General features: G+C 45.4%; 1 protein-coding gene across 1 annotated transcript; it reads right to left on the minus strand.

Annotated features, from left to right (window-relative positions):
* Positions 1 to 1,013: 1,013 nt before the first annotated feature.
* On the minus strand, positions 1,014 to 21,558 carry TMEM231 (transmembrane protein 231). Its single transcript, XM_068992968.1, has 7 exons — positions 21,420 to 21,558; positions 21,143 to 21,312; positions 6,083 to 6,211; positions 5,350 to 5,493; positions 3,262 to 3,343; positions 2,058 to 2,163; positions 1,014 to 1,698 (listed from the first exon to the last, which is right to left on the minus strand). The coding sequence occupies exons 1-7, from the start codon at positions 21,556 to 21,558 to the stop codon at positions 1,518 to 1,520; spliced, it is 951 nt and encodes a 316-aa protein (XP_068849069.1). The 3' UTR covers positions 1,014 to 1,517.
* Between the last annotated feature and the right edge of the window lie 843 nt (positions 21,559 to 22,401).

The following is a 22,401-nucleotide window of genomic DNA, read 5'->3' on the forward strand; positions in this document are numbered from 1 at the left end:
CGTATTTCATTACCTTTTGGTGATTCAAACCAGAAACTCTTTTTTATTTAAATCTCAAGGAAGAAAACAGAAAACAAAAAACTCTAGGCATATAAACAGCTCAAAATATTAAAAGAAAAGGCAGAGGGACCAGTGTTAGGATCTTTTTGTGCTTAAATACTTCAAAACAGCTTTGTTTCTAAAGTTCTTATTTTGGGCAGCCTGGAAGAAAAGGTGCTTTGGAAATAAAAACTCAGAGGTGTGTGTGCATGGGTGTGAAACACGGATCTCAGAGGGCGTGTCCTCCCACTGCCAGTGAAAGCACGGGATCATAAAGCAGGTCCAGCGGTCCTTAGTGTGAATGGAAAATCCCTGTTCCACGTATGACAGAGGCCCATTCTGGGTCTCTTCAGCAGACGCTCACTTAGTCACGAGGGTGATCTGGCTGAACTGCGTGTCATTCTGCTAACGGCCAGGCCCGGAATGGGCTGCGCAGCTGGCATCCTCTCTGGGCCCTCCCTGCTCCTTGTGTGCCTCCCCAAAGCGGCCCACTGTGATGGGCACCCTGTTCCTAAGCCAGAGGAAACCCGAGTCGCGGCTTCCCGCTAGCCCTCCAAGTAACCTCTTGGTTGTCAGGCGGCAGGAGCCAACAGCAACAGCAGCTCCTCTGTGGCTGCATCCCTTTCAAGCGGGGGGAGGGCTGTCGAGGAGCTGGAGTGGCAGGCGTGCAGCCTGCTGGGCGAGGCCCAGGGAGAAAGGACCTGTTGCTGCAGGGCTTACTCCCCCACAGTCGTGGAGGGCTTGTGCCCGCAGCAGCCTTGCTGACCACGGCCTGCTATTCCAGGGCTCAGCCGGAGGCCAAGCGCAGCCCGGCGGGCGGGATCAAGGGCTGCTCCGCGGGGCTGCCACAGACCCCTGTCTGTTTGACACAGCAGGTGGACGCCGGGCCGCGTGCCCTCACGGCACCCACCCGCGCGCACATGTGCTCCGAGCGCTCCCCTCTCCCCTTCCAGACCGCCGGTTAAAGGCCTCTCAGTTCTGGAAACCAGTGCTGAGTGGAAATTTAGACGCCCAGGAGTGGAAAGTGCTGATGATTGCGTATCTATCCCCAGAGAGCCCTGCAAAGAGGAAAACCTGGTTTACAACAGGGGGAAGAAATACACGGCATGCTTCTCAGTTCAAGAGAGGAAAAGTCTTTGCTTCACCAGAGATGGGACTCTTTCCAAGCTGTCTGAACTGACTGTAGTTTCCTCCCGAGATCCAAGTCTGAGGCGAAAAACAAAAACGAAAGCAAATTATAGCCTTCAGGAACCCTCAGAAACATTTCTACAAACTAGTCCCTGATTATCTCTGCAGATGCTTAGAAGATACAGAATTTGTGTAGAGGAAAATTAGAAAGGATTGTTCTTTGTCTCTGATGGGAAAAGCACACATGGGGGCAAGCGGCCACCGACTCCAGAAATTTTGCAAGACGGCAGTTCTCAGAAGACAACAGAGGGGTGGCCACGGTCTTGCTTAGAGTTTTCAGAAGGGTCTTCTTATGATAAATGCTCCTTATACAGTTCTCCCTGGGGCACAGCTGTTACAGGGATTGTGGTCACCACCTGATTTTGGAACACAAATCTTTTGATTCTTTCAAACGCCCACAGGAAGATAAGTAGGATACTGACATACTGGATCCAGGCAAACTTTATCATTTCCCAGAATCCTGGTAGATAAGTACAAACAGTTAAGGAGTCACAGATGACATTTTCTACATACATGTTACACCAAAGAGTTAGTTTATACAGAAAATCACAAAAAATGTTTCAAATACCCTTAAGATGAAAGGGACAATCAAAGATTATTAAGATATAAATATGTATGATTCTGACCTAGAAGAATTGCTCAAAAGGACAGGAAATGAATATTTTTTTCCCGTATGAACTGCAGACAGACAGAGTCGTTTGTGGGGGACTACCACTGCAGCAATTTCCAGTCTGAGGCTTCCCACATCTGTTCCCTCTTGAGACATCTGAGGAATCCCTCTTTTCTTTTTTGAAACCCAGCTACTGTTGGCCCCTTAACAGAAAGGATATGAAATGACTTCCACGGGGTATCGGATGACTGCATTAACCACAAATGGAGCTTCTGCAGCCCTTCCCACCAGCCAGATGGGGCTGGGGTCAGTCAGGATGGTGGTTACTGCAAAACAATGAGGAGTTAATCCGTGAATGCTCTCTTTGGCAGTAAAATACTGAGGGCTGTAACATACTCTGACCTCTCAGGCCAACTCTGCATTTCAGAACACATGCCAAAGAAATAATTCAAAAGGAGAGAAATTGAATGTTCAAAGCTGCTCACATAGTATTTGTTAAAACACTTGTCAAAGGATGTTAAAAACAGTCTGTGTTCTACAACTGTCTAAGCAAATGAATGGCTAAGCAAAGGAATACTATGCTACCTCTAAAAAGAAAACCAATGAAAACTTTCTAGCGGTGTGGGGGAAATATTAAATTACAAAGTACAGAAGACAAAAACTGTTTCTAAACTGTGACAGGAGCTGTATAAAAACTCTGCATATGGACAATAACTGGAAGGAATTAAGGAAGAAAAGTTGATTTGCAGATAAATGTTTCTAAGTCGTGTTCTAAAATTCCTTTATTTTTGGAAACCAGAAAGAAATACTGGAATTGCGGTCCCCTGACTCGTTAAATGTCTGTGTTTCGTATCTATGTCTGGTTGCCAAGCAATGCTTTAGATTCCTTTAGAGGAAACCTCAGACCACCAAGCAGCCAGATATGCTGAGTCAAGCGCACACTCAGGGACGATCTGGCGGTCTTGCCTCTTGGAGGCCCTGGGCAGGTCTGCCTTTCAGCCAGAATCGTGGGTGCCTTTTCCTCCTTCAGCTGCTGACACGCGGTGAGTCACTCAGGCTCCCTGTTTCCATATGAACACTATGGAGAGCAGCCTGTCTTCGGCTTTTCTTACAGGTGTGGTGTGGGAAGCAACTCGCCTATCTCTACACATAAACCCACCCAACCAGTGGTGGGACAAATACGGCAGTGAACTGGCACGAACCTGCTGGACCAGAGGAGCAGTGCAGGGGATAGTTAGGGGGTAGGTCTCTGGATCAGGAGCAAAAGAACAACTTCTGAGCAACCTGTTCACCTTCCACAGCTGAGCATTCACTGGTCTCAACATTTTGATATGACAAGGGCTCTAATTCTGTTTCTCTCCAATACCCTCATTAACCTGCAAAGTCCTTGAGAAGCAGATGGATTAGCTGTCCACACAACTCACCGTTCCTTTCCTGATAGGCAGCAACAATGCGGGTGAGGTCGTAGTCACTGGCAAACGGACTGGTCCCGTTGATGACAGACACCTGGGTGCGCGGGAGGGCATGGTGTGAGCACACAAGCGGCTTGAGCTCTTGGTTTTTCTACCCCCCTCCCACCCAGGCTGATCTCAGAGACCACCCTCTTGCGCTTGGGGGCCTATTCCAGCATCGATAATATTTTCTTCAAAAATGAATGAACTCTTTTGAAACAGTTTAAGTCATTTACTTTCAGTCTTTCTTTCTGGAGGGAAGAAAACAAGGGGTCAATATCCATCTTTCACAGGTTTTAAAGCGACTTATATAATTCCCCTCTCTATTCCAATGGGAGAAATGAGTCTTCTCATTTTTTTCTAAGAGACTACATTTTCAACCCCTTTGTCTGTTTTCTTGCTTTTGTCTGGATGCTCCCTAATTGATCCCTTTGAAATGCAGAAATGGAAAGATAAAGTGCACATAGTAAGTAATAAGCACATAATCCTTTGAAGACGAGAAAGAGCTGTTCTCTAGCCTCACATTCCTGACATAATCTAACATGGGCTTCCCTCGTAGCTCAATGGTAAAGAATCCGTCTGCAATGTGTGCAGACCTGGGTTTGATCCCTGGGTCGGGAAGATCCCCTGGAGGAGGGAATGGCAACCCACTCCAGTTATTCTTGCCTGGAGATTCCCCATGGACAGAGGAGCCTGGTGGGCCACAGTCCATGGGGTCCGAAAGAGTCGGACAAGACTGAGCGACTAAGCACAGCACAGCATATTAAATTTATATTTTATAGTCCCTCCCGTTAAAAAAAAATAGTATGTTGATAATGGTTATGGTGACCATGAATCCCAGTTTATCTGGGACAGTCCTGGTTATAATAACTGATAACATTTCCTATTAAGTTTCAAAAGTAGCCTAAATTATATGGGCCTCCTTGTGATAACATAAAGGTTTGCGATGAGGGATGGGATGCATGAGTCCTGGTCTCAGACAGACCGTTCATGGCTCTGTGGGCTTTGGGAAAATTAATCAATCCCTGTAGCCTCCAGGTTCCTCATGTGTGAAATGAGAGTTCATTCTCTCATCAATTCTGAGTGCTTACTATGGGCAGGCACTGTTTTAAGCGCTGGGGCGAGAGAACACAGAAGATAGCAGGGCTTTCACCACTGAAAGTGAAAAGTCGTGTCCGACTCTTTGGACCCCATGGACTATACAGTCCATGGAATTCTGCAGGCCAGAGTACTGGAGTGGGTAGCCGTTCCCTTCTCCATGGGATCTTCCCAACCCAAGGATGGAACCCAGGTCTCCTGCATTGCAGGCGGATTCTTTACAGCTGAGCCACAAGGGAAGCCCCTTTACCGATGAGGGAGACGGCAAATGAACAAACTGGAAACCTCCCTTTCATATTTCAGGTGAAGGTAAGGAGTAAACCTGGGTGAGCGATGATGGAGGGACAGGTGGATGGTCTTTAGAAGGCGTGTCAAGCAAGGACTGTGCTCAGGAGCTTTGACCAGGGACCAGACGGAGCAGTAGGGTGAGCGATGTGGGTACTTGGTAGAGGAAAAGGTAAGTGCAAACCCCTGAGGCAGGAGCTGCTTTGTAGGTTTGAGGGACAGCAAAATGGACCCCGGGGCTGGAAAGGAGCAAGGGGGACAGTGACAGGACAAGCCGCTGGAGAGCGGGGAACGGCAACAGAAGGCGTCTCATGAGGCTGCTGTGATGACTGGATGAGACGATGTAGTTAAACCTCTTAACGTGGGGCTGGCCTGTTATAAGCTTAGCAAAGAAAGATCATGTGAAATACACTGTGTGTGTGCATGCAAACCCCAAAACTATAAATAATTCAGTTCTTAGATAAAGACAAAGATTCTTCTCCCTCTTTTTTGAAGATGTAAACAGAGATATCTGTCACCATATTTCGAAAGGATTCACGGGAAGAATTCCTCAGAGATCCTTTTCTGTGCCACTCACAGAGAAGTGCTATTTCCAATGTTACTTGCTCCCTCTTCAAAGCACTTGATAAACAATACAATACAGTAGCAAAAGAGATCGGCAGTGTGAAGCGTCCCTACGTTGTACCGGACGTCCAGGCCTCTGTAGCCGAGGGGCTGCTTCTGCTGCAGCCTCAGGTCTCCATTCACATGTAACTGGGACCCCGGAACAGCGAAGGAGAATTGGAGAAACGCCATGCTCTGCATCACGAATGTAGACATCCTCTGAAATCATTAGAAAGAGAGACCATATCAATTTCAGTCAGAGCCAAATGGTTGTGGGTTTCGAGCATCACCCATCTGTGGTTGAAGCCTAAGTCGTCCCCCTAGTGCCGAGCTTAGCCATGCAGGAAGCGCTCTGCCCAGAACCCCTGGAGCTATTAATAGCTCATGGAAATTAATGTGGCCTCCACGAAAAACATTCAAATTCAACTTCGGCAGCTAAATCCTAAGTGACACTTCCGCAAAGAGTCTTCTGCAGTGTGAGTTTTCCCAGAAATCAGAAAGGGGGGCTCTGTTCTATTGAAAGACAAAGGGGAGGACTTCCTTGGTGGTGCAGTAGATAAGACTCTGCCTGCCAATACAGGGGGCACGGGTTCGATCCCTGGGCCGGAAGATTTCATGTGCTGCAGAGCAACTAAAGTCAGAGCCGCGCTCCACATCAAGGAAGCCCTCGCACTGCAAGGGAGAGCGGCCCCCACTCACCACAACTAGAGAAACCCCACATGCAGCAACGAGGACGCAGCGCAGCCAAAAAATAAATAGTTAAAAAAAACACTATGAGAAAAGTAAAGACAAAAGGGAGGTAACTCACATGCAGTTGGTAGGAGAAAGTCAGGATGAGCTGCACACCTAGAACCTGCTCTGTGGACTGCAGGGGAAGCTCCAGTTTAAAGTGCAACATGTCCATTTTCCCATCCTGGTTCCTGTCTTCCTCTCTAGCCTAGGAAACCCAAAAAAGGCTGATGACCCTGGTCCTTAATAAGTCCAGGAGGACTCCACAGCGTGGAGTATGTTGGACATACACAGTGACTCTGCCACACACAGGCACTACATCTCTCACCGAAAGAAGAAAGAGAACATTCAATAGTTATAGGTGGATCAATACTGGGGAAAGAGACATGGCCCCTGAACTGCACACTCGCACTTCTAAATATTCTAGGGCCAAACTGGTTGGGACCTGGAAGCGGCAATGAAAGCAATGCAACATCTGGAAGCGTTATTCTTTTTCAGTTGTCTCATTTGACCTTTTTTGGTTTGTTGCTGGTGTTTTCTTTCCTTTTAAGAAATATGCCTGAGTTTATAGGGAAGGTTTAAATAGCACCTAAGAACAGATTTCGAAAAAACCCCAATCATTCTGCATTTCCCAAACAGACTCAGCAGAAAAACACCAGGCTCTGTTTATATGTTCTTTAACCACAATGTCTTTGCTTCAGATTCTCAACGTTGGATTGATGTCAGGGCTTTAGAATGTGGTGTATCTTGTAGTACCAATCAGTACAATGAAAAAGAAAGCTAAAGTAAAATCAGTAAGGCAGTAAGACTCCATAGGTACTTTATAAATTAGTGACATGAAGGCAGTGAGAACAGAGATCCAAGGAGGGAGAAAGACAGATTACAGCTCATAAAAAACCGCCAGAATCCAGTCTCGCCTCACAGTGACCCTAAGAGGACGAGCAGGAGAGACGGTCACTGAGATGTGATCACTGGGGACATGACTCCGTGGTGCAACTCTGGACCTTGCTGTTACAACTCATCCTTTCCGAAGGCTCCCAGAAGGACTCTGCGATGGTGTATCAGCATATTCCCCCCCAATTCCCCATCTACTGAGTCATGTGGTTCTCCTCCATACCTTTATGTGGGGGAAGAGATTCTTTGTTCTTTTTCAGGCTAATAAGGTCGCTTGAGATGGCGTTATCTCAGTTTTCAGAATCTTTCAATCATTTCTTTCCTTCTAGACAATAATGTCCTTATCCTGGGCCTTGTTATGGAGAAGTCTACCCTCTCTCTTCTGTTGGATACTATTTTCTCGCTCTCGTTCTGTCGGCTTTGCAGGTGCAGCACAGGGATATCTGTTACCCGGGCTGACGATCAGGTTACCGAGGCAATTATGTATCCGCAATTATGAGCAGGATGGAAAAGAGGCTGCCTTGTCTTCCTGAGCATTTTTTCTTTCAGTTGATATCTGGGAAGACTTGGAAGACAAAGTCAGGTTACCTCTCTGTGGTAGATCCATAGCTTTTCTGGATCTTGAGGGTTATACAGGAAGACAAAGATCAACAACTTTTGAGAGAGGAAGGATAGTGGTCAGGAGGGAAATGCCAGAAGAATCTGGACTCTCAGACAGTCTCAGAGGGAGAGACACATTTCATTTGACCTTTACAATCAGTCAAAGGTAAGCAGAACAACTACTATTCCCATTGCATATGTGAGAAAATCAAGTTTCAGGGAGATTAAAGGATTTATGGAGTACAGCTAGTATTGGTAAAGACAGGATATGAAGCCACATATCTGACTTCAAATCTGGTCCTGTTTCCAGGACTAAAATGTCCAGACTTAAACTCAAGGAGCAGATGTTGGTTATGAAAGATCTTTTGGCAAAAAACCCAGCATGCTTTTACTCCAGGTTCACAGAGGGCAGAGATCTGGTACAGCACCATAACTGGTGTCTGCTTGTTAAATCCGCTCATTAACCTGGCAAATATTTTCTGAGGGCCTACTATGTGCCAGAGGTGCCAGGCATTGCTTCAGGTTCTGGGAATAGAGTGGCAAACAAAATGGACAAAGTCCCCACCACAGCGGAGCTTCCATTCCCAGCCAGGGAGGCAGACAGTAAGTCAGTAAACCATGTGCCGACATCAGGCAGTGCTGGTGCCACAAAGAAGTGAAGCAAGCTAAAATCAGAGAATGGTCAGGGCAGAATTTAACAGAAATTTATACAGATGGTATGCAGGAATACCTGACTGTCCGAGAAGTCAGAGAAGTGAGGTGATGAGGTACAGAAACATCTTGAGGAAGACTAACCCAGGCTAACCAAACGCATGTGCTCTGGGTGAAAGTGGGTCAGCGTTTACGAGGCTGAGATGAGGCCAGTGGAGCTGAGAAGAGTTCATGAGCTGGAGACAGTGAAAGACGAGGCTGATACAGGGCCATGGCGATGAGTGAGCGTGCAAATGATGCCTCTCCCACAGAGCTGCATGTGTGCCAAGGTGCTTCAGTCATGTCCAACTCTGCAACCCCATGGACTGTAGTCCACCAGGCTCCTTTGTCCATGGGATTCTCTAGCCAAGAATATTGGAGTGGATTGCCATGCCCTCCTCACAGAGGACCTGTCACCAAGTAAGACTCTCGCTCCCCTGAGGCTAGTGGGCTACATTGCTGTGCTATCACCTGGACCATGGATGAGATCAGTCATTTAATTACAGCTACTTTAAAAAGAATTGTATTTATTTATTTTGCTGTGCTGGGCCTTCGTTGCTTTGCGAGCTTTTCTCTAGCTTCAGTGAGTGGGGCTACTCTCTAGCTGCAGAGCGTGGGCTTCTCATTGCGGTGGCTTCTCTTGTTGCCCAGCACAGGCTCTAGAGCATTCGGGCTTCGGCGTTGTGGTTCCCAGGCTCTAGAGCACAGGCTGATATTTGTGGAGCCTGGGCTTAGCTGCCCTGCAGCATGTGGGATCTTCCCAGACCAGGGATTGAACCTGTGTCTCCTGCGTCGGCAGGTGGACTCTTTACTACTGAGCCATGAGGGAAATCCTAATTCCATTTACTTTAAATGAAGCTTAATACAAAATCCAATGGCTACAAAGGTAGGTATTCAAACGGCGAATACTTCTTTAACACAGGTTCAAGATTAGTAACTAAAATCCAATGGATGTGTCTGGCTAAGAGAATTCATAAATCACACCATCCCCCTATTTTTATAAGGTATATGTGAACTTGGAGCAATCTTTATATCCACAGATTGTCCTATCTCATTCCTCTGCATATCCAAGAAGTTTTATTACTAATAATAATTAGCAATAATTAGAGAGGTGGGTACTATCATATTCTTTCTATAACTACACTAAGGTCAAAACAGGGTATGCAAACCAATGACAGACCTGGGGTTGAAACTTTGCTGACTCCTGATTCTATAACAGCCAATAAGAACGCTAATTTCAAAGATTTCTGGGGTTAAAACAGGTTAATCCTCTACAGATATCTGTGAAACCAATACTTACATACTAGATAGGATAAATACAGGCAGGCACTGCTGGATCTAGTCAGTGCCCATCAGTCCAACTATATCGATCAGGGGCCAATCAGAAAGAAAACAAACAAAATCAAGCTATTTTAACAGGGGAATTTAGTATAGCGGATAATTGATAACGTAGGCATTAGTGGGAGAAAGAAGGCCAAAAAGGGGACACTTTTTGCAGGATGACTACCTAAGGCTGGAGAAGAAAAGAAGAGGCTGGGACGCCTCAAGGAGCTGGGACTCAGACCTCAAAAAGGGAGGGCTGATACCTTTGGAGCTTGGAGGGAGAACCCATGGAGCCAGTCAATAAGGCTGGAGGAAGGATGTATGCCTGCTGTTTGCTTCAAGCCTGTGACGGTTCTTCACTCTGGTTGCAATTTCCGGTTTTCTGCCACTCCCAGAACAAGGCTTACCATGCCTCCTACTGGCAGAACCTAACAGGCAGCCATTTGTCAGAGGAGAATGTGGGTTTCAGTATCTCAACATGAGCGCCACAAAGGAGAGGGGTGGGTTTGGAGCTGAGTCAAGACCTCACAGCCAGCAAAGCATCTGACTGTAAGCGTAGCTGTAAATTTAACAAGTGCCGTTGTTTTCAGAGTGCCCTGACTTGGAACATTTTTTCCTCATCAGGGATTCTACACTACTTGATAGTTTGTTGGAATTTTATTTGGCTTCTGCTTGTTTTCATACCTTTTGTTCTTTTTTTAAAAAAATTATTTACTTACTTTTAGGTTGCTCTGGGTTTTGCTAGGCACAAGCTTTCTCTGGTTGCAGCGAGCAGGGGCTGCTCTCTAGCTGCAGTGCACGAGCTTCTCACTGCAGCGGTTTCTCTTGTTGCAGAGCAAGGGCTCCAGGTGCAAGGGCTTAGCTGCCCCGCAGCACATGGGACCCTCCCAGACCAGGGATCCAACCCATGTCTCCTGCGTTGGCAGGCAGACTCTCAACCACTAGACCACCAGGGAAGCCCCACACCTTTTATTCTTTGGAGTCATATGCTTTTATTTAAATTAATTTCCTAGTTTATACCCGTGCCCACTTTACCATATACTTGTCATCATTTTCCCCACTTTTTCTTTTTATCCTGAAATGCTCTTTGACACCAGTCTTTGGCTCTCCAGCGAAGTAGGAACCGCTACTCCATGTCTCCTAGACTTCTAAAATCCTGGCTACCTATACTTCAGTGAGTCTAAGGGTACGGAGAAGGGCATGCCAGCCCAGTCCAGTATTCTTGCCTGGAGAATCAATCCCAGGGACAGAGGCGCCTGGGAGGCTTCGGTCCACAGGGTCGCAAAGAGTCAAGACACGATTGGAGCAACTTCGCTCAAGAAAGCAAAAATACTTCTGGTTAAACTGCTGTGTGACACAGTGCTTTCTAATCACTCAGGGAATTTATTTTATACTCATTGGAAGAGCTTTTAGATATAGGCATATTAATATATCATATTTATGTACATAGAAAAATATATGTAAAATAAATTGATCCAGGGATTCTTAAAACTTCTCTACATTTTGATTCTTTTGAATCATTTTTTGACTCAGTATTATCCATACTTCTCTATGCAGTTTTGTCCTTTGTACCACGCAGCACACTGGTGTTAGAGCATCTAAAAAGACATTCACAAAGGGAAATAAAATCCACTGGTCTGAGTTCTAAAGCAGGCTTTCCAATTATGTGGAACTGTCCTACTTTGAAGGGCCTCTTGAACTTTCCCTTACTTGCCTCTCACTTGGTTCTTAGGGTTAAATGTTTTATTATTGTTTCTTCTGTAGAACACTTCTGTTATTTATTTTCCGCCGCACCATGTCTTAGTCATGGCATGCGGGGTCTTCCGTTGTGGCGGGAGCGCTCAGTACACGTGGCTCGGGGGCTCAGTTGCTGTCCCCTGTGTACAGGATCTTAGTTCCCTGACCAGAGATCCAACTCTCATCCCTGCATTGAGAGGGGGATTCTTAACCGCTGGACCACCAGGGAAGTCCCTCCAGGGTTTTCTTTCAAGTTGCTCATGTCCCTTCCACCAGTTTTGGTGTCGGCACATTGATGTTTGCGCAAGCGTAGGCAAAGAGGCCCGGACAAGCCTGTCTTCCGGTCAACAGCTACTGTACAATGCCACTGTCAGGCAGACACACTGCGATTTCAGAGACGTGCAAAAACACGTCTGACACCCAGTCCTCTCCGCTCATCTCCCTGCACCCTCCTCCAGTCTCCAGCCCCACATTCTCCGGGTCACAGATGCTTAAAGAACCAAGTTAGGCTCGTTGAGGGAAACAGGTCATTCTGTGCCTTTTTTCTTCTCTCAAGCGTGAAAAGCATAGAGACGCTGTCCAAGGTGAACTGACCAAGGCAGAAGCAAAGCAAGGTGAACTGACCATTTGTGACTTCTAAGGCATTTCCCCAAGTTATCAACTGCAAAGCCACCTCCAAGCATTTGGTCAAAACATTGATCTAAACCCACTGCTTCTTACACTTTTTGGCACTTTCTTGGACAGGCTGTAGTCAGTCTACCCTTATCTTCAGTGTCAGAAAAGCATTTTGTTGCACTAAGGGTGAAGAGTCCAAGATATGGAACAGGAGTCCAAGACAGAGAACAAGATGTGGAATATGAGCTATAGTCCTGACTGCTCACTTGAGAGCCAGAAATCATGTCAATTCTCTGAGTCTCGTTCTTTTCATCTGTAAAACAGGGGTATAGCCTCTACCTCAAAAGGTTACTGTGAGCCTTAGAGATAATGCAATATGTAAAAAAAAAAAATTAATGGCTAACACTTTACTAAGTACTTGTTAAAGGCCAAGTACTACATAGACAAATTTAAACGTGTTATCTAATGATAAAATTCTTAGCTTATGTCAGAGGCACAGTAAATGTATATCAATTTTTATTACTATGGTTTGTAAGCACATTACCAGGGTTTTGTCTACCCACTTATAAAAAAACTGAGACATAATTCACATATCATAAAATTCACCCTTTCCCTATCAATACAATTCAGTAGATTTTAGTATATTCACAAAGTTGGGTGACTTATCACCACTGACCAATTTCAAAACATTCTATCAGCCCCCAAAGTAGTCACATACTCATTAGCACTCACTTTCTCTGTCTCTCCTCTGTGCCAATTAATTCCCCATGTTTCCGGAATCCTTAAGCTACCTCTGTCTCTACAGATTTGTCTATTCTGGACATTTCATCTAAATGGAATCCTACAATACGTACTGTCTTGCAGCTGGATTCTTTCACTGAGTAAAAAACGTTCACCCATGTTGTCGCCTGTATCATGGCTCCTTTCCGTTTTGTGGTTGAGTGATCTTCTATTCTATGGCTATAACACATTTTGTTGTCCATTCACTCACTGATGGACATGTGAGTTGTTTCCACCTTTAAAAAAATTGTTATTGCTATTATCAATGAGGCTGCTATGAATATTTGTGCACAAGTCTCTGTGTAGACTGCCCTCAGTTCTGAGGTACACAACTTCCTAGGGGTAGGGATGCTGGGGCACATGGTAACTATGTTTAACTTTTTGAGGAACTGCAAACTATTTTCCTAAGTAACTGCCACTTTATATACTCATCTGCTTTTGAATGCTTTTTTACTACTTTTTGGTTTGCTTTTGTTTAACAAGGCACTTTCTAAATTTTTCCTTTAAAAATTGTCACTTTATCAGTAATTTTAAAATCTTCAATATGTATTACATTTCCATGGTACAAAAGGCTATTTAGTGAAAAAATTTCTCTCCCACTGAATCTAAGTTCCACCCCCAGAGCAATCAATGTTGTCAGTTTCTTTTGAATTCTTCCAGAGACAGCAGAAGCAGGCATGTATGAATATGTAAACATACACATTCATATATATATATTTCTATTTTTATACAAATGGAAGCATATTATATACAATTTTTGTTTTTGATACTAGCAAATTTCTCTTGGAGTAATTCCGTATCAGTATATATAAATCCAGGCTTCCCTGGTGGCTCAGCTGGTAAGAATCTGCCTGCAATGCACCAGGTTTGATTCCTGGGTCAGGAAGTTCCCCTGGAGAAGGGATAGGCTACCCACTGCAGCATTCTTGGGCTTCCCTGGTGGCTCAGATGGTATAGAATCTGCCTGCAATTTGGGAGACTTGGGTTCAGTCTCTAGGTTGGGAAGATCCCTTGGAGTTGGGCACAGCAACCCACTCTAGTACTCTTGCCTGGAGAATCTCCATGGACAGAGGAGCTTGGCGGGCTACAGTCCATGTGGTAGCCAAGGGTCAGACATGACTGAGCAACTATGCACCGCATACATATAAATCTAACTTCATTCAAAAAGAAAGCTATCTGTTCCACTAGGTAGATGTAACACAATTTTTAAAATGAGCCTTTTATTACTGTGTAAGTTGCCTGCCATCTTTTGATATGACAGACAATGCTGCAATGAGCACATTTTTTCAAATGTCATTTCACATGTGTGCACAACCCTTAAGATACCTCACTAGAAGTAAAAACGGGCACATGAATCAGTAATTTTGACAAACATGGACAACCAGTTTCTCAAAAATGCTCTACAATCTACACTCCCACTAGTGATATACAGGAGTGCATACATCTTGCCCATAGTGCTAGGAAATCTTAATTTTTGCCTATTTGATAGATTAAAAAAGATATCTCAATTATCCTTAATTTGCATCTCCCTAATTATGAGTGTGATTTCATATGTCTAAGAGTTATGTGTGGAGAAACAGAATATTGCTTGCTATATCAGTAAACACAGGATATCACAGTCCTCAGCTATTACAGCCACCATGGAAGGTGAGCCCTGAGGAAACTCAGGATGTGAAAAGACAGAATACTGGCCCCAGATAAGTGAGGTACATATCAAAGGACTGATTTCACTGAGCCCGAATTCTTGCATTTTCCCATACAGCAAGGCCTTAAATTCTTAAGATATAGTTCTCCTTTATTCAAGATCTTCCCTGGTGGCTGAGAAGGTAAAACGTCTGCCTGCAATGCAGGTTCGATCCCTGAGTTGGGAAGATCCCCTGGAGAAGGCAATGGCAACCCACTCTAGTACTCTTGCCTGGAAAATTCCATGGACTGATGAGTCAGTCCATGCGGTCGAAAAAGAGTCAGACAAGACTGAGCGACTTCACTTTCTTTCTCTTTGTTCCTACTACTTGCCCTTTGTTGCAAATTAACAGACTGGTTCCAAACAGGAAAAGGAGTATGTCGAGGCTGCATATTGTCACCCTGCTTATTTAACTTCTATGCAGAGTACATCATGAGAAACGCTGGGCTGGAAGAAACACAAGCTGGAATCAAGATTGCCGGGAGAAATATCAGTAACCTCAGATATGCAGATGACACCACCCTTATGGCAGAAACTGAAGGAGCTAAAAAGCCTCTTGATGAAAGTGAAAGAGGAGAGTGAAAAAGTTGGCTTAAAGCTCAACATTCAGAAAACGAAGATTATGGCATCTGGTCCCATCACTTCATGGGAAATAGATGGGGAAACAGTAGAAACAGTGTCAGACTTTATTTTGGGGGGGCTTCAAAATCACTGCAGATGGTGACTGCAGCCATGAAATTAAAAGATGCTTACTCCTTGGAAGAAAAGTTATGACCAACCTAGACAGTATATTCAAAAGCAGAGACATTACTTTGCCGACTAAGGTCTGTCTAGTCAAGGCTATGGTTTTTCCTGTGGTCATGTATGGATGTGAAAGTTGGACTGTGAAGAACGCTGAGCGCCGAAGAATTGATGTGTTTGAACTGTGGTGTTGGAGAAGACTCTTGAGAGTCCCTTGGACTGCAAGGAGATCCAACCAGTCCATTCTGAAGGAGATCAACCCTGGGATTTCTTTGGAAGGAATGATGCTGAAGCTGAAGCTCCCGTACTTTGGCCACCTCATGAGAAGAGTTGACTCATTGGAAAAGACTCTGATGCTGGGAGGGATTGGGGGCAGGAGGAAAAGGGGACGACCGACGATGAGATGGCTGGATGGCATCACAGACGCGATGGACGTGAGTCTGAGTGAACTCCGTGAGATGGTGATGGACAGGGAGGCCTGGCGTGCTGTGATTCATGGGGTAGCAAAGAGTCGGACACGACTGAGCGACTGAACTGAGCTGATCCTAAATAGCCTAGCTCCTCCCTCACCTCCTCTGAGTAGTTTCCTCAGGGTTACTCGAGATGCAGCCTCCCGGGCTTGAAGTCCTCAGTATATCCACTGTAAATTATAACTCTCAACTTTTAGGTTGTGTATAAGACTTTTTTTTATCCAGTGGCATGTTTCATCTTCTATGAACTGTCCATATTCTTTACCCATTTTTAAAACTAGGTAGTTGGTCAGAGTTAAAAAGCTGGCTTAAAACACAACATTCAAAAAACAAAGGTCATGGCACCTGGTCCCATCACTTCATGGTGAATAGATGGGGAAACAATGGAAACAGTGGCAGACTTTATTTTCTTGGGCTCCAAAATCATCTCAGATGGAGACTGCAGCCATGAAATTAAAAGATGCTTGCCCCTTGGAAGAAAAGCTATGACCCACCTAAACAGCATATTAAAAAGCAGAGACATTACTTTGCCAACAAGGTCCATCTAGTCAAGGCTATGGTTTTTCCAGTAGTCATGTATGGATGTGAGAGTTGGACTATAAAGAAAGCTGAGCACCGAAGAATTGATGCTTTTGAACTGTGGTGTTGGAGAAGACTCTTGAGAATCCCCTGAACTGCAAGGAGATCCAACCAGTCCTTCCTAAAGCAGATCAGTCCTGGGTGTTTATTGGAAGGACTGATGTTAAAGCTGAACCTCCAATACTTTGACCACCTGATGTGAAGAACTGACTCATTGAAGAAGACCCCGATGCTGGGAAAGATTGAGGGCAGGCGAGAAGGGGATGACAGAGGATGAGATAGCATCCTCTGGACAGAGGTTGGATGGCATCACTGACTTTATGGACATGAGTCTGAGCAAGCTCTGGGAGCTGGTGATGGACAGGGACGCCTGGCAGGCTGCAGTCCATAGGGTTGAAAAGGGTCAGATACGACTGAGTGAGTGAACTGAACTGAGGCACTTTATGTTAGGAAAATTAGCCCTTTACAAGTCAAACAAATAGTAAAACTTTTTTCCCTAGTTGTCATTTGTGTTTTGACTTTGCTTTTGGTTTTCACCAGGCCAACAGCTTTTAAAATTATTTTTATATACTTGCATTTATCAAAAAAGTTTCTTTTACGCCTTCTAGATTTTATGTCATGCTCAGAAATCTAAAGGTTTTCACTCATTTGTTTCAGTAGTTTTGCGATTTCATATTTTAAATTTAATTTTGGTCTGGACTTTAATTCTGCTATACAGTCTCTGAGGACTAGTTTCATCTTTACTCACTGATTTAAAGTGCTACCTTAGGGGACCTCCCTGGTGGTCCAGTGGCTAAGACTCTAGGCTTCCAATGCAGAGGCGCCTGGGTTCAATCCCTGGTCATGGAAATAGATCCCACATGCTACAACTAAGGCCTGGCACTGCCAAATAAATAAATAAATATTTCTAAATGCCACCTCAGGCATATTTGGGTTCATTTCCATATTTTATACAAGTCTACAAACCACACTACTTTATTTATTAGACCTTTCATGTGTAGTTTCATATCTGGTAGACCTGTGTTATTCTTCTTTTTCTCCTAGAATTTTTACTTACTTTTTTCCCCTGTACTTCGTTTACATTGTCTAACTCATTTATTTGCATCTCATGATTTCAAACTATTTTCACACCAAGCGGTCAATCATGAAGGAAGCAAATAATTTACTGTGAAAGATCACAAATTACAAGGTCTTAATTTAGCTACAGACACAGGCTTGGAATGGACAGGGGAAAAGACTAAGAAAAAGGAACTTTGGCTTTCTGTTTTACAGTGCAAAATTACCCAGTATTAAAGAGTACTGATAGCTCTGGGTACCATAAAAATAAGAAGTAGTCTTAGCTTCATAAAATCGCAACACACACACACCAGAAGTAGGGGCCTGGTGGGCAGCACTCTCAAGGGAGTGGCTTCTGGTCACAGAGATAAGAGCTAACTAGTAATCCAACTGGGGAGCCAAGCCAGTTTATGGTGGACGAACAAGTGAAAAGAACACATGCATGAAACCTAATGCTGTATCCTTGTTTTCATGACTATTTTAAGTTTTCATGATTATTTCTTAAAGACTCAAGTACCCAGAAGAATATGATAGATAGGAATATACAAATGCAAGGAAAAAAAATTTCTAGCCAAAGTTTAAAAGACAGGGAAAGCTAACCTAGAGTAAAACTAACAAGTTAATTTTTCCTGTGTTTGCGATGCAAACAAAAGCCACCTTTGCATCTACTGCTGGAAAGGAAACCTTGGGTTTGCAGGGAAAAGGACGCACACCTTGATGCTGGTCTCACATCAACAGTCACCTTCCCCAGAGCATTAAAGCTCAAATAAGACTAAAAATGTGCAATGTGTGAAGATTAGCCAGGAGCTGCTCAAAGAAATTTGTCTGTATTCCAGTTCTGTTTTTTAAATAAATTTAAAGGACCTGCTCATTTAAAGGATCAAAATGTTCAACAATGTTTGTTAAAAAACCCAGGAGGCTTCCACCCACACAGCAAATAAATTCACCTCATTTATCTTATTATTTAGAAATGTACCTTCATGTCTTTAAATAACATTTGTATTGGCACTTCTCAATTTCTGTTTCAGGCATCCTCTATTGTCTTCCCACAGAGAGGGATGATTTAATCTTCTTTGCCTCTTCCTAGCACCCACCCCCAGAAGAGTTAAAACTCTTCTTTTGGATAGTCAACATTTAGTGTTCACCTAATTATGATTATGTAAAATCCTATGTATACTAAAAACCAGAGACATTACTTTGCCAACAAAGGTCCATTTGGTCAAGGCTATGGTTTTTCAAGTAGTCATGTCTGGATGTGAGAGTTGGACTATAAAGAAAGTTGAGCACCAAAGAATTGATGCTTTTGAACTGTGGTGCTGGAGAAGACTCTTGAGGATCCCCTGGACTGCAAGGAGATCCAACCAGTCCATCCTAAAGCAGATCAGTCCTGGGTGTTCATTGGAAGGACTGATGTTAAAGCTGAACCTCCAATACTTTGACCACCTGATGCGAAGAACTGACTCATTGGAAAAGACCCTGATGCTGGGAAAGATTGAGGGCAGGCAAGAAGGGGATGATAGAGGATAAGATGGTTGGATGGCATCACCGACTCAATGGACATGAGTTTGGGTAGACTCCGGGAGTTAGTGATGGACAGGCAGGCCTGGCGTGCTGCGGTTCATGGGGTCACAAAGAGTCAGACATGACTAAGCAACTGAACTGAACTGAAATCCTATTCATAACTCTGATTATTTTTCCTTTCTATTTTTCTAGAGTTGACAATTATTTTATTTGCTTGCTTAGTTTTCTATGTATTTTTGCAATGTCAACAAACAGCTTCTATTCCAGTTCCTCACAATTTGATGTTTAAAGGTGTATGATTTAGTAAAAATCTTGTTCACTGCAATATTCTAATAGTGAAAAAGTAAAAACAAAAAATCCACCAACAGGAAACTGGTAAATCAATTACAGCTTTCCATATCATGAAATATTTGGCTGTTTCGTCACCAAGTTGTGTCTGGTTCTTCTGTAACCGCATGTACTATATAGCCCACGAGGCTTCTCTGTCCATGGGATTTCCCAGGAAAGAACACTGGAGTGGGTTGCTATTTCCTTCTCCAGGGGATCTTCTTGACCCCCAGAGATCAAACCCATGTCTCCTGCATTGGCAGGCAGACTCTTTACCGCTGATCCATCAGGGAAGTCCCTAGCAGATCTTAAAATGAAGGTTAATTATAACGAGTCTAGATACGTGTACCAGACTGAGCCTTTAATTTCATACGGTTTTTCCAGTAGTCATGTATGGATGTGAGAGTTGGACTGTGAAGAAGGCTGAGTGCCGAAGAATTGATGCTTTTGAACTGTAGTTTTGGAGAAGACTCTTGAGGGTCCCTTGGACTGCAAGGAGATCCAACCAGTCCATCCTGAGGGAGATCAGCCCTGGGATTTCTTTGGAGGGAATGATGCTGAAGCTGAAACTCAAGTACTTTGGCCACCTCATGTGAAGAGTTGACTCACTGGAAAAGACTCTGATGCTGGGAGGGATTGGGGGCAGGAGAAGAAGGGGACGACTGAGGATGAGATGGCTGGATGGCATCACAGACTCAATGGATGTGAGTCTGAGTGAACTCTGGGAGTTGGTGATGGACAGGGAGGCCTGGCGTGCTGCGATTCATGGGGTCGCAAAGAGTTGGACACGACTGAGTGACTGAACGGAACTGAACTGAACTGATATGTACCTGTAACTCTATTTTCAATGAGCAGGCATTTTTATAATTATAAACAAATTAAAGTAATCATAAAAAGTAATCATAACCATATTTTGTTGGTGGTTATTCATTTATGGCCAATTACATTAAAAATTTTTTTTCCATTTTATTCAGTTACTGGGATAAAAGTCTGAAATTATTTTTTTTTCAGCTACACAAATTGGAATGTAGGCCAATCATCTCAGATATCTAAAGAGATTCAACTTTGGAAGAAGGAAATCCAGAGTTTTCCTACTTCCAAAGGAAAATGCTTTCAGAAAGTGAGTTTAAAGGGGTGACTGTAAAGGAAGCACTCACTTAACTTGAACCAGATACTACAGGACAGGCAGTAAAATGCTTCATTTTAGCCCCAGGAAGCAGCAGCAGGACTGAGCAGCACCTGAGGAGGTGAGCCCAGGGAGGCGGGCCTGGCCAGCAGGACATTCTGGAGGTCGGCTAACCAATCAGCCCGTCGGCTTCCCCGTGACAGTCCGCCTAAAACTGCCTGCCCTTTCTTTGCGGGCAGTGGGCGCACGGACAACTGAGCGGCACAACGGGGTGATTCACCGGAACAGAGGATGAGGTGGTTGGATGGCGTCACTGACTCAATTCACAGGAGTTTGAGCAAACTTGGGGAGATGGTGAAGGACAGGGAAGCCTTGCGTGCTGCAGTTTACGGGCTCGCAGAGTGGGGCTTCCCTCAGAGCTCAGTTGGTAAAGAATCTGCCTGCAATGCCAGAGACCTGGGTTTGATTCCTGGGTCGGGAAGATCCCTTGAAGGAGGGCATGACAACCGCCTCCAGTATTCTTGCTGGGAGAATCTCACGGACAGAGAAGCCTGGTTGGCCACAGTCCATGGGGTCGCAAGGGTCAGACACGACTTAGCGACTAAACCACCACCACCACCACCACCACAGAGTCGGACACGACTTAGGAAATGAACAACAACGCAACTCACACAGCAAACACTGCGACCACCATTCCCTCAGGAAGGGCCAGGCCGAAATGTCAGGAAATGTCAGGGGTTGGAGACTCTGCAGAGAGCAGAGACACTGACAGTAGCAGCCAGCTTACCCGGGGTGGGGGACGGCTTGGAGAAGCCGAATGTACCAACAAACAGGCCCCCAGGAAAGGAAACAAGCTCGGGTCTGGGGTTCGTGACTCCTTCAGCCGCACACCGAGTCCCCCGGGACAGGGGCCGGAGCCTCCCGCCCGGCCGCGCCCTCCGCCCATCCCCTCCGCAGCCCAGTCTGCGCGGCCGGGCCCAGGCGGGAAGCACTCACCGAGACAAGCGGGACGCGCAGATGACCCTCCTGCAGCCGGTTGAAGGCGGGGAACGTGCTCCAGGCGAGGAACCCGCCCGGCTCGGATCCTAGCAAGGCCACGAGCAGCACCTGGTGCTGGAAGCGCACGGTTGGCTGCTCCTCGTAACTGCTCCGTTTTAGCCAAAACCCTGAGGTAACGAGAGTGCGGGGTGCAGAGACCGGGGTCAGGGAGGCGGCGCGGGAGCCACGTAGCGCTGCGGGGCGCGCACCGGCCGGGGCGAGGGGGCAGACTCACCGTGGCTCCGGAAGGCCACCAGCAGCGGCGGGACGTACGTGAGCGCGGCGGCCAACAGCAGGAAGAGCGCCGCCTTGGAGCAGAGCCCGGCACGGTAGCCCCGCTCCACTGGATGCGCGTAGAGCTCATAGAGCGCCATGAGCAGCACACGGGGTCTTGGCCCCTCGGCAGTTCCGGAGCCTCGACCTAGTATGGCTTCTCCTGGTTGCCATAGCCGTGGTCTCCACGGCAACCGACGGCCCAGGGAGAGCGACCAATAGTGAGCAGGCGGGCTTCCGTGGGGGCGTGGCCAACGGGGCGGGGCCCGCAAGTACACTGTGGTCGCGCTTTGCTTGCGCGTTCCCAAAGGGTGTTTCCGTGCGCCCAAATCGTGGCCGTTGTTAACATTTTTGTAAAATAAGGTTTTTTCATAAATGTTGACTATTTATTAATAGTCACATCTATTAATCCCCAATGTGGTTCATTGTACACTTAAGTCTAACCAATCACAGCACACCGTACGTTGGAGGCAAACAGAAAAAAAAGTGGCCGTGGTCCTAGACACTTGGTCCTGGGTTAAGACCAAACCAGGTCCCTTTGTTTCCAAATTTTCTATCGCTTTCACTATACTCCATAGCAGGGCAGACACGGAAACAGACCTATCTCCCTGCTGTTCGAGGGGAAAAAAAAAGATAATTATTGTATAGCTCTGCTATACTTTGCTATCTTGATTGGGAACAAGCTTTAGGCTACTTATTTTAGGAGAAGCCGTGGTCCTCCTCAAAGATAAAGTTACACAGGGAAGCCTGGCTTGCTGCAGTCCATGGGGTCGCAAAGAGTCGGACACAACTGAGCGACTGAACTGAACACTTAATTGAATTCTTCCCCCGTCCCATCCCATCTGCTTTCTAGTACTTCAAACATGGCAGAAGAATTTTTTTTTTTTTAAGTAGTCAATAGCCTAGTTCTCCATCAAAAGGCCCTAAAGGATCACATTGCAGTG

Source organism: Capricornis sumatraensis, chromosome 20 (genome assembly GCF_032405125.1).
Source record: "Capricornis sumatraensis isolate serow.1 chromosome 20, serow.2, whole genome shotgun sequence".
Taxonomy (NCBI): Eukaryota; Metazoa; Chordata; class Mammalia; order Artiodactyla; family Bovidae; genus Capricornis; species Capricornis sumatraensis.

Bases quoted from the DNA above. Each gene is read 5' to 3' on its own strand.
- TMEM231 (XM_068992968.1), bottom strand. From the start codon at position 21,558: ATGGCGCTCTATGAGCTCTACGCGCATCCAGTGGAGCGGGGCTACCGT. The intron at 6,212-21,142 runs GTGAGTGCTTCC...TGGGTTTCCTAG, and splicing joins TGCGCGTCCCGCTTGTCTCG to GCTAGAGAGGAAGACAGGAA. The intron at 1,699-2,057 runs ATATCCTTTCTG...AACTGTTTGTAC, and splicing joins TACCCCGTGGAAGTCATTTC to TTATCTACCAGGATTCTGGG.